This window comes from Gadus macrocephalus, chromosome 13, assembly GCF_031168955.1.
Source record: "Gadus macrocephalus chromosome 13, ASM3116895v1".
NCBI classification, from domain to species: Eukaryota; Metazoa; Chordata; class Actinopteri; order Gadiformes; family Gadidae; genus Gadus; species Gadus macrocephalus.
In genome coordinates this window covers 12940960-12955378 of record NC_082394.1, presented here as the reverse complement: position 1 = coordinate 12955378, position 14419 = coordinate 12940960, and the positions used below count along the sequence as shown (strand labels likewise).

Sequence of the window (14419 nt, the reverse complement as noted above, 5' to 3'; positions counted from 1 at the left end):
ACACACACACACACACACACACACACACACACACACACACACACACACACACACACACACACACACACACACACACACACACACACACCAGAATGCTCTCTGACTGGTTTCATGGATATAATGTATGGTTCTGACATGTTCCTTCACACAAATGTCAATTTAAGTCAAACTGGTTTTGTACCTGATGAACTATGGGTAATACGATCACAATCAGTCCTTGGCAACAGTATGCAGACCCTGAAACTGTGTGGCATCAAACAAATCTAAATCAGGTCAATGTTAGCCTCCGACGTCACCAGGCAGTTGCATGCATGATCAAAACGCAAGCAACAAACAAACATGACAGCAGCAGCAGACTCATGTCTCACGTCACTTGTAATTGGGACAGATTAAAGACGAGGCTCTTCTATATCCACAGCATCATAAGCGCCCAAGGCAGGGGCGAGGAGGAGAAGAGCAAGAAAAAAGGCCGGGATGAAGTCGTAATCTCTGCGGTCACATGCATTTTTTTTCCAAAGTCACTCATCTTACGAGCCTCTGAGAAATATTCGTGTCATAAAGTGCTTGTGATAACATGGAGGACGACAGGGCCCTAAGTGTTCTCTCTGTGTCTCTTTATTTATTCAACAGGCATAAATGGGGCCTTGATACGAATATAGAGCCATTCTGGTCGGCGGTGGATGCAAAGGCCACAGATTGCTCCTCTGCCTGCCCTACATCCAACTCATGCACTCTGCTATATTAAGAATGGGGAAGAGAGAAGGACAGTCATGCCACCCTACGGGCTCTGGCTGAAAGTAAAAAGTTGACCTCATGGGTCAAAGCTTTATCCCTCTTAGCGAAAGCTCTTTGCTTCTGTATTCTCTTGAGATTAACAATGCACAAAAGAGTAATGGATCCACTAGAGGATATATATATATATATATCAAGTATTTTGTAGCTCTATGCAATACTATATTACACTATACGATTCATACCCCAACAACACTTTACAGTGGTAGCACTATTACAAGCCCCAGAATGAAATTAATAAACACTTTTTTGTTCATACAGAAGACGCAATATGGTTTTATAAGTGAATTATATGTTCAGAAGAATAACACAATACCAATGAAACAAGGAGAGTGATATTCTGAAAACAGATTTAATTTACAAAGAGTCAGTGACAGTTTTACACCGTGTACGTAACACAGAATCGACAACATGTAGGGGCTCACAGAACCCCAATGGAAATCAGTATTATTATTCATTACATACATTTTCATACAAAACACTGTGATAGATTGACCTCTCAGACGGTGCCTCGCGCCTTAAGAAGTCTCTTGTCTCTGCGTCCTCCTTAGACAAACTTCCAATTTGGGGTTACTTAGGAGGTTGGTTGACCTGAATACTGTGACCAACACCATATGGATTGGCTGGCTAAGACAATTGAAAAGAAACTCCCAGGAGGACCAAAGTCCTGTTTGTACAAAGGGTTGTTTTTGGACATAATATGTAAGTGATTCTCACATAATGGGAATTAAGATTGTCACTGCGAAACTGTGGTCCACTAGATGCTAGGCTAATGGCTTGTTCAATGAGGCAGTATCATCGGTTACCCTGAGGGAATTTGTGAGGGATTTGTCGTTATTCGTCACGTTTTTCAGAACCTGATATCTGTGTTTAAAAAGGAAGAGAAGTTACACCGAAGTAGATTGAAGGTAAACATTGTATTCATTATGATATAACAAAATCGAGAGATTGACACATAAAATCACTGTTTAGATACAAGTCGTGTGGTAAATGGCTTACTGTACTGAACTGTACTGTGTACGTTACTCTTGTGTTACTGTCATGTGATGTTTTATTTGTGTCATATGGAGAAAAAAACAACAACGTTTACTCTGGAATCATGCAATCGGAAAAGATCGAGTGTCTTATTGCTGCTCTGTGGGGTAAATGGCAGACACCGTAAGTGCACAATGTTCTGTACATCTCAGAAAACACGAAAAGCTGGTTACCTGCCTGGGCGAACTGCCTGGAGGCGAAGATTTACAATACTGTTGGGCCCTGGTATACTGCCATTACTGTGTGTGTGTGTGTGTGTGTGTGTGTGTGTGAGTATGCAAATAAGCAACATCTTGAGCATAGTGCGTTACTTTCTCCTCCCAGAAACGTTGGGCTCAACAGGCACCTCGGACCTGTAATGTGTCTCCTTGGAGAGTCTGGGTGTTGAGCTCCACATAATGAGTGTGCAGCAGATGGCCGTCGTACAGTCAGTGTGTCTCTCTCCCTTTCAAAGACTTTGGTGCCCCAGTCTCATCTGTCCCATCATAACACCCCCCCCACCCCCTCCCCCACCCTTCTCTTTTTATAAAACACCCCTGCCCCCGCCGGGACTGACCGTTGACGCACGGTGTGCCATGTCTGGAGATTGACCGAGGGGTTCCGGCCTGTCGCGCGGGCACAACATGTTCTGACTCAAGCCAGTAACATGCGATGATCCAGGCAAGATCAACAGGGAGTGTCAGTTGTCCCATGTGTGTGTGTGTGTGTGTGTGTGTGTGTCTGTGTGTGTGTGTGTGTGTGTGTACTTATGGCAGTGTCCTGTGTTGTGCTGGCTTCCATCCATTCCCTGAGCCTAGTGAATGGAACATGAAATGGCTATGGGTGGGACCTGTTTACAAACCACGGTCCCTAAACCTCTCTTCCCCCATGCGGTGCCGGAGGTGGGGGGGGGCACCTCCATTGATTGGCTGTGTTTTAGATAAAAGATACATTGAGTTGCACTTTATGATAACAAAAATAAGTTCATGCAGCTCAAGGAATTGTTGCTTTTTTAGCTGTACCCATTGCTATGAGATGAACCAAGGAGGAGATGAAAAGATATCGGGTAGCTGTGAGAAATGTCACGGTTTCTGAAGTGGACGCACAAATGTCAAAAGGCTCTATCATGATGAAGCGCAATGCCGACTGCCTCTGCAGACATTCTGATATGGGAGTCAGATGTTGTGTTTTTGAAGTAGCTGTAGGAAAGTAAATCATGCATGCAGAGGCGTGAGGATGAATGATAACAAAAATCTCCATCCTGTATTATTGTATTTTGTTCATTTGCTATCTCTTTTAGACAGACGCATGCACACACACACACACACACACATGCACACACACACACACACACACACACACACACACACACACACACACACACACCACACATACACGCACACATGCATGCATGCACACACCACCAACATTGAGGTGTTGGTGGTGAAGTTTTAGGATTGTCAGACAAAACTGGAAATGTGTGTGTCTGTTTGTGTGTGTGTGTGTGTGTGTGTCAAGTTCATCCTTTCTCAATCAAGTTCAGGAAAAAAATGTCTGTATGTGGGTCAGTGTCTCTGCTTCTTCTGCGGCCAAGTCCTCGCGACGGCAGCAGCAGCTGCTGTTGCCAGTCTGGTAGCCACACGGCTTCAGTTCTGGAACCGCGCTCAGACCCACACAGCTGTGTTGTGGTCAAACAGGGGCTGCGTCCTCTCCAACCGGCTCTCTGCCGTTTTCCGGTCCAAGTAAATCCCCGAGAAGGTCGGGTGGTGCTGTTGGTGGAGCTGCTGTCGAGGCTGGTACTGACCCTTCTCCAGGCCCGACCCCTGAGGGCCAGGCCTGCCTTTGCCCTGCTGCTGCTGAAGCTGTCCCGCGGCCCAGAAGGGCAGGTAGAAGCTCCCCCTGGCGCTGCTCTTGGGCGCCGCCTTCTTGGGCCTCTTGGAGAGGTCTCCCTCCGGGTGCTCCGGGGCCACCCAGCCGGGCCGCTCCTTCAGCAGCTTGTCCCGGTCGGGCCGCACGCTGCGCAGGAACTTCTTGAAGATGTTGGTGGTCAGCGAGAACTTCTTGGAGATCTCCTGGGACTTGCTGAGGCGGAGCGGGTGGGCCGGGCTGTCGGGCCGGTCCGGCCACCGGTCCGTGATCCTCTCGCCCCTCCTCTTCCTCATCTCCTCCAGCTCCTCCTCCTCTGCCGCCGCCTCTTCCTCGCCCCTCTCCAGCTCGGGCAGGTCCAGCCAGTTGCCCACCAGGTCGGCGAAGACGTTGTCCCCCAGCACCAGGGGCTGCCGGTTGCGCCGCTGGCTCATGAGCGAGGAGGTCCAGTCGCTGGAGTCGTCCATGCTGTCCTGGGAGTAGTCGCTGTCCAGTGAGGGCCCCTCCCGGGACAGGCTGTACAGGATGCCGGGTAGGTCCAGCGCCTGGGAGCGCCGGGGGGCCGACGGGTGGGGGACGGGCTCCGGCGGAGGGTTGCCCACCGTGGGGCCGCAGAAGTCCACCTGAGGGGCCGTGTAGCCCGACCACCTCCTGGGAACCGCCTCGGGCTCGCTCTTTTGGCTTCTCTGGGGGCTCTCGGTACCCTCGCTGCTGCTGCTGCGTCCCAGGCTGGAGCTGGAGGAGACGGAGCTCCGCTGGTGGGCCCGGCTCCCCGTCCCGTTGCCCTGGCTGGTGCTGCTGACTCGGCTGTCAGGCGACGGCCTGGGACTCAGCATGGGACTCAGGCCGGGGAAAGGACCGACCTCCTCAGGCGGAGTCGGGCTTCGACAAGGGATGGCGGGGTTCCCATCCACGGGGGGTTGGGCTGCTGACGATGCGACGGGAGGGGCGGACGTGGGTGGCGGGGGGCCTCGGTTAATGGGCCGTCCTGAAATGTCGAGGCTTTCTAACGCGGTCTGGACCTGGAGGAGTTTGAGTTCCTGGAGGGCGCCCATCATGGAGTTCATCTGAGCGTGGAGGCCATCTCCCGCTTCTTTCATGGACACCTGCAGGGACAAGATCACAGAGTCAGGAGGAAGGAGAAGCAATGGGAATAAAGAGGAAAGAAGAGGTTTAAATAACAGGTCTCATCAATAAGTGTGATGAGAAGATATGGAAAAAAAGAGGAGAAAGAGGGAGAGTAAAACAGAGGGACATTTTATATTAGTTTTAATTGAAAAGAAGAGCACGGCTCCGCATCTGAAGTCCTATCTAATCCACCACACTTGACAATCTCTCCCTCTCTCCCTCTCTCTCTCTCTCTCTCTCTCTCTCCCCCCCCCCCCCCTCTCTCGCTCTCTCTCTCTCTCTCCCTCTCCCTCTCTCTCTCCCTCTCCCTCTCTCTCTCTCTCTCTCTCGCTCTCTCTCTCTCTCTCTCTCTCTCTCTCTCTCTCCCCCTCATCTCCGTCCTTCTCACTCTCCCTCTCCCACTACCATGAATTTTGGCTCTAGGACAAATCCAATTACACAAGAGTGACTTGCTGTATCAAAGACCAAAGACTTCCAATGAATGAATCAATGTATCAATGCAAAAAAAAGGAAAGGAAGGCAAAAGCAAGTGTGTGTGTGTGTGTGTGTGTGTGTGTGTGTGTGTGTGGGGGGGGGGGGGTTCACCATTAGCGGACTGACTGAGTAAGCAGTGAGCCTCGTCTCCCCTCTGAAAGCCAACGCTGAATCTGCTTTGACATCTTTTGTGCTTTCCAGGCCGCGACACGATTGGGTTTAATTACATGTCATGTGACCTAGTTTTGAATGACAGGCCAGGCCAGGCTCCCCATATGTTGCCCCTAAGATGTGAGAGGATCCAAGTCTGTCCATGGCAGCTGTAGGTCAGACCATGTATGAACGCTTCCATCTCCCTCTATGGAACTCCCTTTTAATTTTGCCTTATCTTTAACCCTTATCTATAAACATATTTTTTGTGTGTCTCACATTGCTGCTCACTCACTTACTCGCTCTCTCGCTATCTTTCCTCCCAGCTTTTTTTTCCAGCGATTACACTTTCCCTTGCTTATCTCGCTCCTGCACTTTTCTTCAATTCATCTTCTCCTCCTCCTCCACCTACTCCTCCAACACTCGTATCTCTTTGGGCATTGGCTGGGATCTGGTCATGTGACCCCGGAGCCAACCGTTTCCTCCTGGAGGCTGACAGGAAGAGGCCCCGAGGCAACGCTCTGACCTGTGTCTTAACTTGTTAAACGAAATCCCTGTAGGCGATTATTTTATTAGATAGGAAGACGGTTACTGCTTTAAAAAAACAAATGGTATTCAAGCCGTGTCTCATGAGGTTATCTTGGCCGAGAGCAGAAAAACATCTGTGGGAAGATGAAAAGTGCAACCAAGCAGGAGAATGTCTGAACGTATGCGCTGGATTATTTGTTCAACCGGTGAAGCCAAACGAGGTTAAGGTGATTCAGATATTGAAGCCAAAATGGCAAGTTAAGATTACAAGGATGATGCAGATTTTTAAACAACATCCAAATCACTCCATCAAAGTGTCAAACGCCTACGCTGATCGGATTGTCAACACCAAGCATCAAGTCATTTCAGTCCTGTCGAAATGACACAAATCAGAGGGCAGTGTCAAGCCCCCTGACAACTTCTTAAAGACTCATTACCACAGCTCCGATCCTATTAAAACCACATCCTGATTGTCCCGGTTATCAAAATGATCTGAATGTAAATAACCTTACCTTGCGTGGGTCAAAAAAGTGTCAAAATAATGCAGAGAGTAGTGTGTGTATATAGTCCCCGTCTGATCCTCTATTGTCAATGTTTTGGTTTTCACTGTACCCCAATCCCTGTCCTTTCACCTTTCAGACAGATCCTACTGTCTCTTTTTATGTCCCTCCCTCTGCGGAGGGGGGGGGGGGGGCGGGGGGGGACGGGGGGACCCCAGAGTACTCGACAGCCAATCAGCACTGGCCGTCTAGACTGTATAATCCCTAACAGTGGGGTTCGGGGGGTCACTCAGGCGGAAACGTGAAGGACAATGTGGGAGGAAGAGTGGAGTAACGGGGAAGGTGGCGGAGGGGGTGATGGTGAGAGTCAAGCCAACAGCCAACAGCCGTGCGTTTGGGAGGGAGGGGGGATGGTGGGGGTGTAGCCAGACGGACTGGGGAGGATCCGGGGTTAGGGGCTAAGAAGGGGGGTGGGTGGGGGACATATGAATCATGCAGCCATATGTTGAGATGTCCACCATAGATTGGATTGTTGATGGACTTAATTATAGATGAAACCATAAGAACACATGGGAGGGGGAAAAGAAAGGGAGGAGATGGAGGGAGAGAGGGAGAGGGGGAGAGGGAGGCTTTAGAGGGGTTATTTGGTGTAATAACACCCGGCAGTGATAGTGAATGTGCTGTGGTTGTGTCTGTGTGGGAAGGGGGGGGGGGGGGTGGGGGGGGGTAAATCCCTAGTGGGAACAATATCTGTAAGACAAATGTGATTGACAGAGTATCTCTAAAGAACACAGCTCTCTAAGAGCTGTGAGAAGCGATCCCTGCCCCCCCCCCCCCACCTCCTTCATACAGTGGAGCATTTGGTTTGTATTGAATTCTTTCAAAATGAAAAACCCCCACCCAATATTGTTGTGTCTACAGTAGCAAAGACTTATTCGTGGTATTAAAAATATGAGGCTTCAGAAATATGATATTATGGAGTTCGTCTGAGAGACAAGAAAAATAAAAAACAGGAGGAATATTAACATCAAATACTTTGATACCATGACTCGGTATAAAAATAAAGCTTTCTTAGGAAATACATAAATATTTAAAATCGCACCAGTTGCGTGAGTGTACAAGTGTTAGGCTGTTATCCATTGTGTGATGTGTGCATTGCGTTTTAGCCCTCGCTGGTCCATATGGAAAGGTATAGGTTCAGTGAAGCATCACTGACAGCCCTTCAGATCTCCTAATGAGGCTATCAGTGCATGCGCTAGAAACAAAAGCGCCCCTTTGTTCCCCTTGCCATAGCTCTCCTAAAAGTGGCTGTGGAGGTGCGTGTAATTAGCCCCATCAGGTTTGCTCATGTCTGGGGTGCCTTACACATACTGCTGCCCTCATTATGTATAATTGGCTGTACCCTGGCAGAGAGGGCATAATTATGGTTTACCTTTGCCTGCTTAACTTAACCGTGCAGCCACATCAAAGTTCAATGAGTCGACGATACTGCGGTGGGTGTGGTTGGGTTATGTTAGCATTTTTGGCATCTTTTGACTCGTCTCGTTCTTGGTTTATGAAGTGTTTGTTGTGGTGTTGATACTGATATTTAAGATACCGGCGATATTTTACATAGCTAGAAAAAGGCGATTCACATTTTTCAAATTTGTTAAGTGAAATCTAATCTGAGAACGGTTCCTGGGGTTCACATGCATAAACCAGGCGAAACCTGTATGTGCCTGCTGACTGGAACACCAGCACTCCACTTCCACACGCCACTTCACCATTGTCCCTGTAAAACTGCAGCAAGCCAATGGGTTTCTAAGAGCACACTGTGAGTCCTTCACCTCCGTCTCACACGCAAGATTCATAATTAATTGAGTGCTTTGTGAAACACTCAATTCACTAGAAAGCAAAAGAGTGGGTTAGCAGGAGTTTTTTTTGTTTCCCAGTGACATAAAGGCTTTTGGGTTTGAACCCCAAAGTCCACAGTCCTCGATACCTGACCCCACCTACTGAACTCATCTCCTCGAGTCATGTAGGATAAAAGCATAATCTAAAGGACAAAAAAAGGAAATAGTAAAGCCAAAAGCTATTTGAAGAATGTACTCTTAAATTCTTTATAATTAACTTGTATACTCATTGCCAGCTCAAGGCAAACTGTGTCACCAAAATCGACCAACCTTTAAATGTTCCCCTGTGGCAGCTAGCTACTGCAACGACAACGTTGAACATGAAACTTGGCTTCCCCAAGGCAGATCCGAGTTTAGGCCCAGATGTTGGTACAGTTTACCACACAGTGTGGGGTGCTGCGCCTGCATTCTCAGTCGCTGTGCATCAAGCTCAGGCCTAATTAAGTGCAGGATACAGCTGTGACAGACCACAGCAAACCCCCTGGAGGTCTTACTCAGGGTAAATGAGGGAAAAACACATGTCACTCTGGCCTGGTTTAAAACAGGGAAACCCTTGAAAAAACTGCTTCCATCGTGGGGAACCGCTGTAAGGAAAACATTGACTAACTCTCCATCTTGCAATAGGCATTAGAGACTCCTTCTTTCTTGTTGTATTTTCTGGCCTCAGCAAATCAAACACCAAGCAATCTATTTTATGGAGGTGGCTCATTAAGCCAAGCAAATACACTTTTGATGTACGAAAGAGATTGAATAATGTTATTGATATAGAGGACCCCTAAGATGGCCTTTGCTTATACTAACTGACGTGGCGATGGTAACAGGACAGATATAATTGGCAATTACACACTGAAAGCGTCAACATTTGGGAACAAAAGCTGGCAGACCTTCATTAGTGTTGGAACTAGACTCATTAGCAAGATAAAGGGCACTGCTCATTGGTGGTGTCACTCCTCTGTTAGATCAAACCTTGTAGAAACACTAAATGAAAATGTGAGCGTTTGTACCCATTTTACAATCATATCAATAAATAATACAGTCAATATTTTACATTGTGTCTGTTATGGTTAGAATCAGCCTTTTTGTCTTGAGTACCATGCTTTATCAAGACAGGCTTTTAACGCCTGAGCTTAAACAAGAGTTAAAGATGGGAAAAAGGATGGTTTACTATGAGAAAGCAATGCTTTCAATGTGTTTCAAACGGTCGACCCTTTAAAAGGCAGTTGAGCAGGACCTGAAAAAACCAGCAAGTCTCCTGCTTTATGAGGGGATTCGGAGCGAGGCCATGTCGTTGATCACGGTTTTATTAGCAGTGTGTTGGTAGGGTGGGTGTTGGCTATGGGGGCAGAGGGGCCAAGGTTATCAGACCTCTTCCTGTTCGGCAGCGGCCGGTTGGTAACAGCCAGCCTATAACTAACCCCCCATCAGCCCATCATAAAAAAAGATACGATCAATGGTGGTCTGTACGTGTGTGTGTGTGTGTGTGTGTGTGTGTGTGTGTGTGTGTGTGTGTGTGTGTGTGTGTGTGTGTGTGTGTGTGTGTGTGTGTGTGTGTGTGTGTGTGTGTGTGTGTGTGTGTGTGTGTGTGTGTGAGGGTCAAGGGCAGGAATAGGGGGGGAGGGGGCTCTGTCCTCGGGGGTACAGAGAGGGTCTCTGTGGCTCTGGACCGCTGCACGCGGGGCTAATGAGACAACAACAACCAACACATGACTGTGGAAGGCCTGCTCAACAACTCTCCATACATACAGCCCTTTAATGAGCGCCCCCGGCCCACGACCAGCCCAGTGGTGACTGATGCAGTGCGGGTCACAATGTGCTTCTTGAACACTCGCACCCACGCTTGAGAATCCGATGACATGTTAACATGCAGAGTCCATGTTAGGTGACCGCCTGTTTAATGCGTGGCCCCCACCAGTAACATGGGCTTTAGTGGAATGAGGACTTGATCGTTTTAATGACTCTCCTCATAACTTGACGTGTTCATTACTTAATAATGATTATAGGCTGCTGGCCAGCACTGGCTGTTATTCACTGATCAGCGGTGGCTTAATGGCGAGCTGCCTCAACGGAGCACAGAAGGGGATGAGTGCAGCCTTGATCAGAGACCATATCATCGTCATTGGCACATTACGTTCAGTGATGGGCAGGATGCAACCGTGACTCACGCTCATCTTCATCACAGCCTGACGTGATGACACAGACAGATTGGCTGCGAGTGCGGTTGGCGTTGGTAAACCTTAAGGTTTGGCAGAACACAGACCCGGAGCTGCTTGTCACCACAGCAATAATGAGATGCATTCAAGAGAAATCATTAATCAACCCCTTATTACTCGTTTCCTGTGGTTTCCTCTATGTCTCTATATCTTGTACCACTATGGCATCTTGGCCATTGACAAAAATGTGTTGTTTCTATTTGATAGACTTATGTGTAAATCTGCCAAATCTCGTCTCTGAGGAATCTTGTGTTTTAAGAAAAATGACAAAATGTACATACATTCAGATACTAACTACTGTTACTACTATGTGACATGAACATGGTTATGGTGACACCAAAGAAGCAAGTAAATTTGGTTTAATTATAGACTAAACAAAAGTACAATGGTACATGTCTGTTCAGGATTCCTCAAGAATTATGTCAAAACGAGTCATGCATGTTTAAATGGGGACTAACATGTTGACCTTTAAAAGGTTATCTCAGACACAATTTTCATACAACACAGTGCTTGATAGCCGCTATTAAGAGCCGGGGCCAATTTTAGCCCGGAGGAAGGAAGGGCTGCAGAATGGGAGCCTGAAAGGCAAGCATGAAAACGGGCGAGGTGCATCGTAATCCGATCCACAGGCTTTGTGCCTGAAACATTTTTCTTTTCTTTTCCATAAGCCCGGAAGATATTAAGGAATAAAAACAGCACGTACGGTATCGCACACAAAACCTGTCAGACACGTCGCCCTTTCCAACGTTGCCTCGCCTTCCCCCACCATGCCACTCATAATCCCTCCATCCAAACCCCATCCACCCCATCAACCCCGGTGTTGGGTGTTGGATTCCAGAGTCACGGTTCCGTTTGAAATGGGTTCAGGTGTACCCAAAAAGAAGAAAGAGCTCGTGCCAGTGGGATTAGTCACGTCGGCTCCCACATCCAACGGTTTTCGCCTTTTTGGGAGGGACACGATCCTGAATGTTAATAGTTTACGCACACACGACATCTCAAGGGTGTGTGTGTGTGTGTGTGTGTGTGTGTGTGTGTGTGTGTGTGTGTGTGTGTGTGTGTGTGTGTGTGTGTGTGTGTGTGTGTGTGTGTGTGTGTGTGTGTGTGTGTGTGTGTGTGTGTGTGTGAGTATGGGGGGTCCTTAGTGTCCCAGCCGGGAAAGAGAAGGCTTATCTGTTCCTTTTGACAAATCCCTTTTCTTGTGGTATGAATGGTGACTCATCATGAAGATGAAAACTGTCTCGAGGCACTGATATTCCCTAGAGATTTCCCTCCGGCGCGTCGTAATAAGGGCCACTCAACGTTGAAATTCAAGATTCCAGGCCAAAAAAAGATATGCTTATACCGTTTTTTTATCAAACACAGAATACATGGCAGATTCTGAAAGCCTATCTCGTCAAGAGTAGTCATTCTGTGTCAGAAGCACAGCTCAGATATCGCCAGAATGAGGCTTTTACACTGGGTCGGGTCAGAGGTCAAATGCTCAGCATGACCTGTTACTACCCCACACAGACTGACCCCTCCTGACCCCCGACACTGCAGTGCTCACAGGTTCAGAAAGCAGAACGCTGCTCCCACGGGTTCAGTTTTAATTGCCTCTTTTAGCACATTGCCACTTTGTTTTGAAAGGTCATTATCATAAGATTATAATATAATAGTAGTAGTAATAGCAGCAGTAGTACTTGTATGACGTATGTCCCAGTACAGTTTATAATGCTTATCATGTTTTATACATAACAGATTAAAGGAAAACTTAGAATATCCCATTTTACTGGCCTCTTTGATGTCAGTGAGGCCAGGCTCAAACATCTCCAATGCTGAAAGTGAAATGTCCTTTTCCACTTTCGGTGATTACATTTCAGAAATGATTCAAATACTTTAACACCCTCTATGCATTGATGTCTGCTCATGTTTGAAGTCTCTCTGTTGCAGAGGCTGCCTGTTGAGTACTCTTGAGTGAACTCTGGAGACAAGTCAAGTGAACAATAAAAGTGAGGTGGACCTTGGCCGAGACCTCCCTGGGTCTTCATATGAGGAAGACACGGCAGCAGCTTGTGTACCACATGGTTGTGATCAGAGGGGGAGAGTGTCTGATCCCCTTCTGCATCCGCTTGCATGGGTTCATCCTGTTGGGTCCCCAGACCTCAGCTGACACTCTGACTGTTGTACCTCCAAACTGATATGGCAACTCCAAGTAAAACATAACAAGTGCTGCTTCTAGCATGTGGTCTTCTGCACCACATCACACTCTGTGGCAGTTGTCAGACCTGCTCCTGGCTGATTTGGAGCGTAGCATGGAGGGACACAGTGCTGATCGCGTTACCACCAGTCATTCAGCCAAAGCTAGCGCTAGCTGTTACTGTGGGCGCCGTAGCCAGGAAGAGAAACACACAGTCTGCTTTGAAGTGGAGTCCAACAGAAGTCTGTGGCAGTTGAGACCCATTTGAAATCGGGTGTACACAGTCTAAGATGCAATATTGATGCTGTAAGATTTGGGTGCAATGCTTTATTGTTTTACTTTCAAAGAGAGAAACGGTGGTACTTTTATAAGGATTTAAGCATTTGATTACCCATAGGTATTTAGAAAAAATTAACATTGCATATTGTTTTGCATAGGCACATTTGTTGTTTTGGGAGATTATTGTCTTAAGGTAATTAAGTACAAATTAACATCTGCCCCACATGTGAGGGAGGAGGGGGGCAAGTGTACACATGCCACAACTCTGTTACATAGAGTAATGGTAGTACCTACAAACATCTCTACAACAGCAAAGCCTACTCTTACCAATTTAATGTTCCCCTTTAACCTGACATTTTACACGGAACACAACGTATCCCACCTGCATGCATGTCTACATTGGATGGGTTTGAATTGTTTCTGTATCACGTTGTGCGCGTCTGTTTGGAAATGTGCATCAATAGCCTACCGGAAAAAAACAAGGCAGTCGCAAAAACAATAAAGAGCAGATTTGATTATACGATCGGAATATAAGAAACAACATGAAAACCTACCAGCTCTTGCTTCAGACGTCTCAGACACGAGTCCATGTTTTTGCGTTCGGGTTTGGAGAGCTGTTGTTCCATTTTCAGATGTTTAAAAAAATAATCAATCAAAACGCGTATCTAATCGCTCTTCAAACATGCTCAAAATACTTATCTTTGAGCTTTAAAACTATGATACAGAAAACAAAAACATCATCATTTTGGATGGAGCAAATCAATTTGGAAAACCAAATTCAGCTCTGGAATGTGCGCGTTTTTGTCCAGACGCGAATCCTGCAGTGAACACTGACGCGCTGTCGCCTCTTCCAAATTGTTTACTCCAGAAAATGCCAAGGAGGTACCATTAGATGCGATGAGGCAGTGGGGCCTGAGTCCGTCCGCTTCTCTGAGTGGTCTCTTCTTACTATAATATAGCCTATTGCAGTGAGCCTGTTTTCTCTCTCTCTCTCATTCAAGAGGAGCGCTTACGTTGCCCGTCCGATCTCCACCAATCAGCGTGCCTTTCCCCATATCCTCTGCCCTGTTCAAACTGTGACGAGCTGGAGATGCACATATTTATTCGCCACGAATAAACATAATAAATATTGCTGTTGACTTTTTTTTTTACTCGTTTTCTGCTTGATTATGAAATTGCCTTCCTGAGCATTCGACTGGAGCAACATCATGTGACTCCGGATTAGTCTGTAGGAATAATTTCAAAAAGCAATGCATACTTGATAGACCTGTCATTCTAAATGAAATCTGCAGCTATAAGCTATATTGCATATCGTGGTTTGTGCCGAGGCTATAAGTGAGCATTAAGGAGGATAGTTATTTTCTATATTTTTAAGTGAACAACAACACAGTAAGAAAAACATCATAGTCT

The 14419-nt window shown here is 47.0% G+C and overlaps 1 protein-coding gene across 2 annotated transcripts; it reads right to left on the bottom strand.

Annotated features, from left to right (window-relative positions):
- Positions 1-1125: 1125 nt before the first annotated feature.
- inka2 (inka box actin regulator 2) lies at positions 1126-14148 on the bottom strand. 2 transcript variants are annotated; one of them, XM_060069637.1, is made up of 2 exons: positions 13564-14148; positions 1126-4778 (listed from the first exon to the last, which is right to left on the bottom strand). In XM_060069637.1, exons 1-2 carry the CDS (start codon positions 13633-13635, stop codon positions 3471-3473), a joined length of 1380 nt encoding a protein of 459 aa, XP_059925620.1. In that variant the 5' UTR covers positions 13636-14148; the 3' UTR covers positions 1126-3470. The 2 variants fall into 2 exon arrangements, with proteins under 2 accessions (XP_059925620.1, XP_059925621.1); XM_060069638.1 differs by lacking the exon at positions 13564-14148 and adding an exon at positions 6465-6611.
- Between the last annotated feature and the right edge of the window lie 271 nt (positions 14149-14419).

What these genes read in the sequence shown, in the direction of transcription:
- inka2 (XM_060069637.1), bottom strand. Translation starts at nt 13,635, where the DNA reads ATGGAACAACAGCTCTCCAAACCCGAACGCAAAAACATGGACTCGTGT. An exon ending in GACGTCTGAAGCAAGAGCTG is followed by an intron (nt 4,779 to 13,563) that starts GTAGGTTTTCAT and finishes TTGTCCCTGCAG; the next exon opens with GTGTCCATGAAAGAAGCGGG.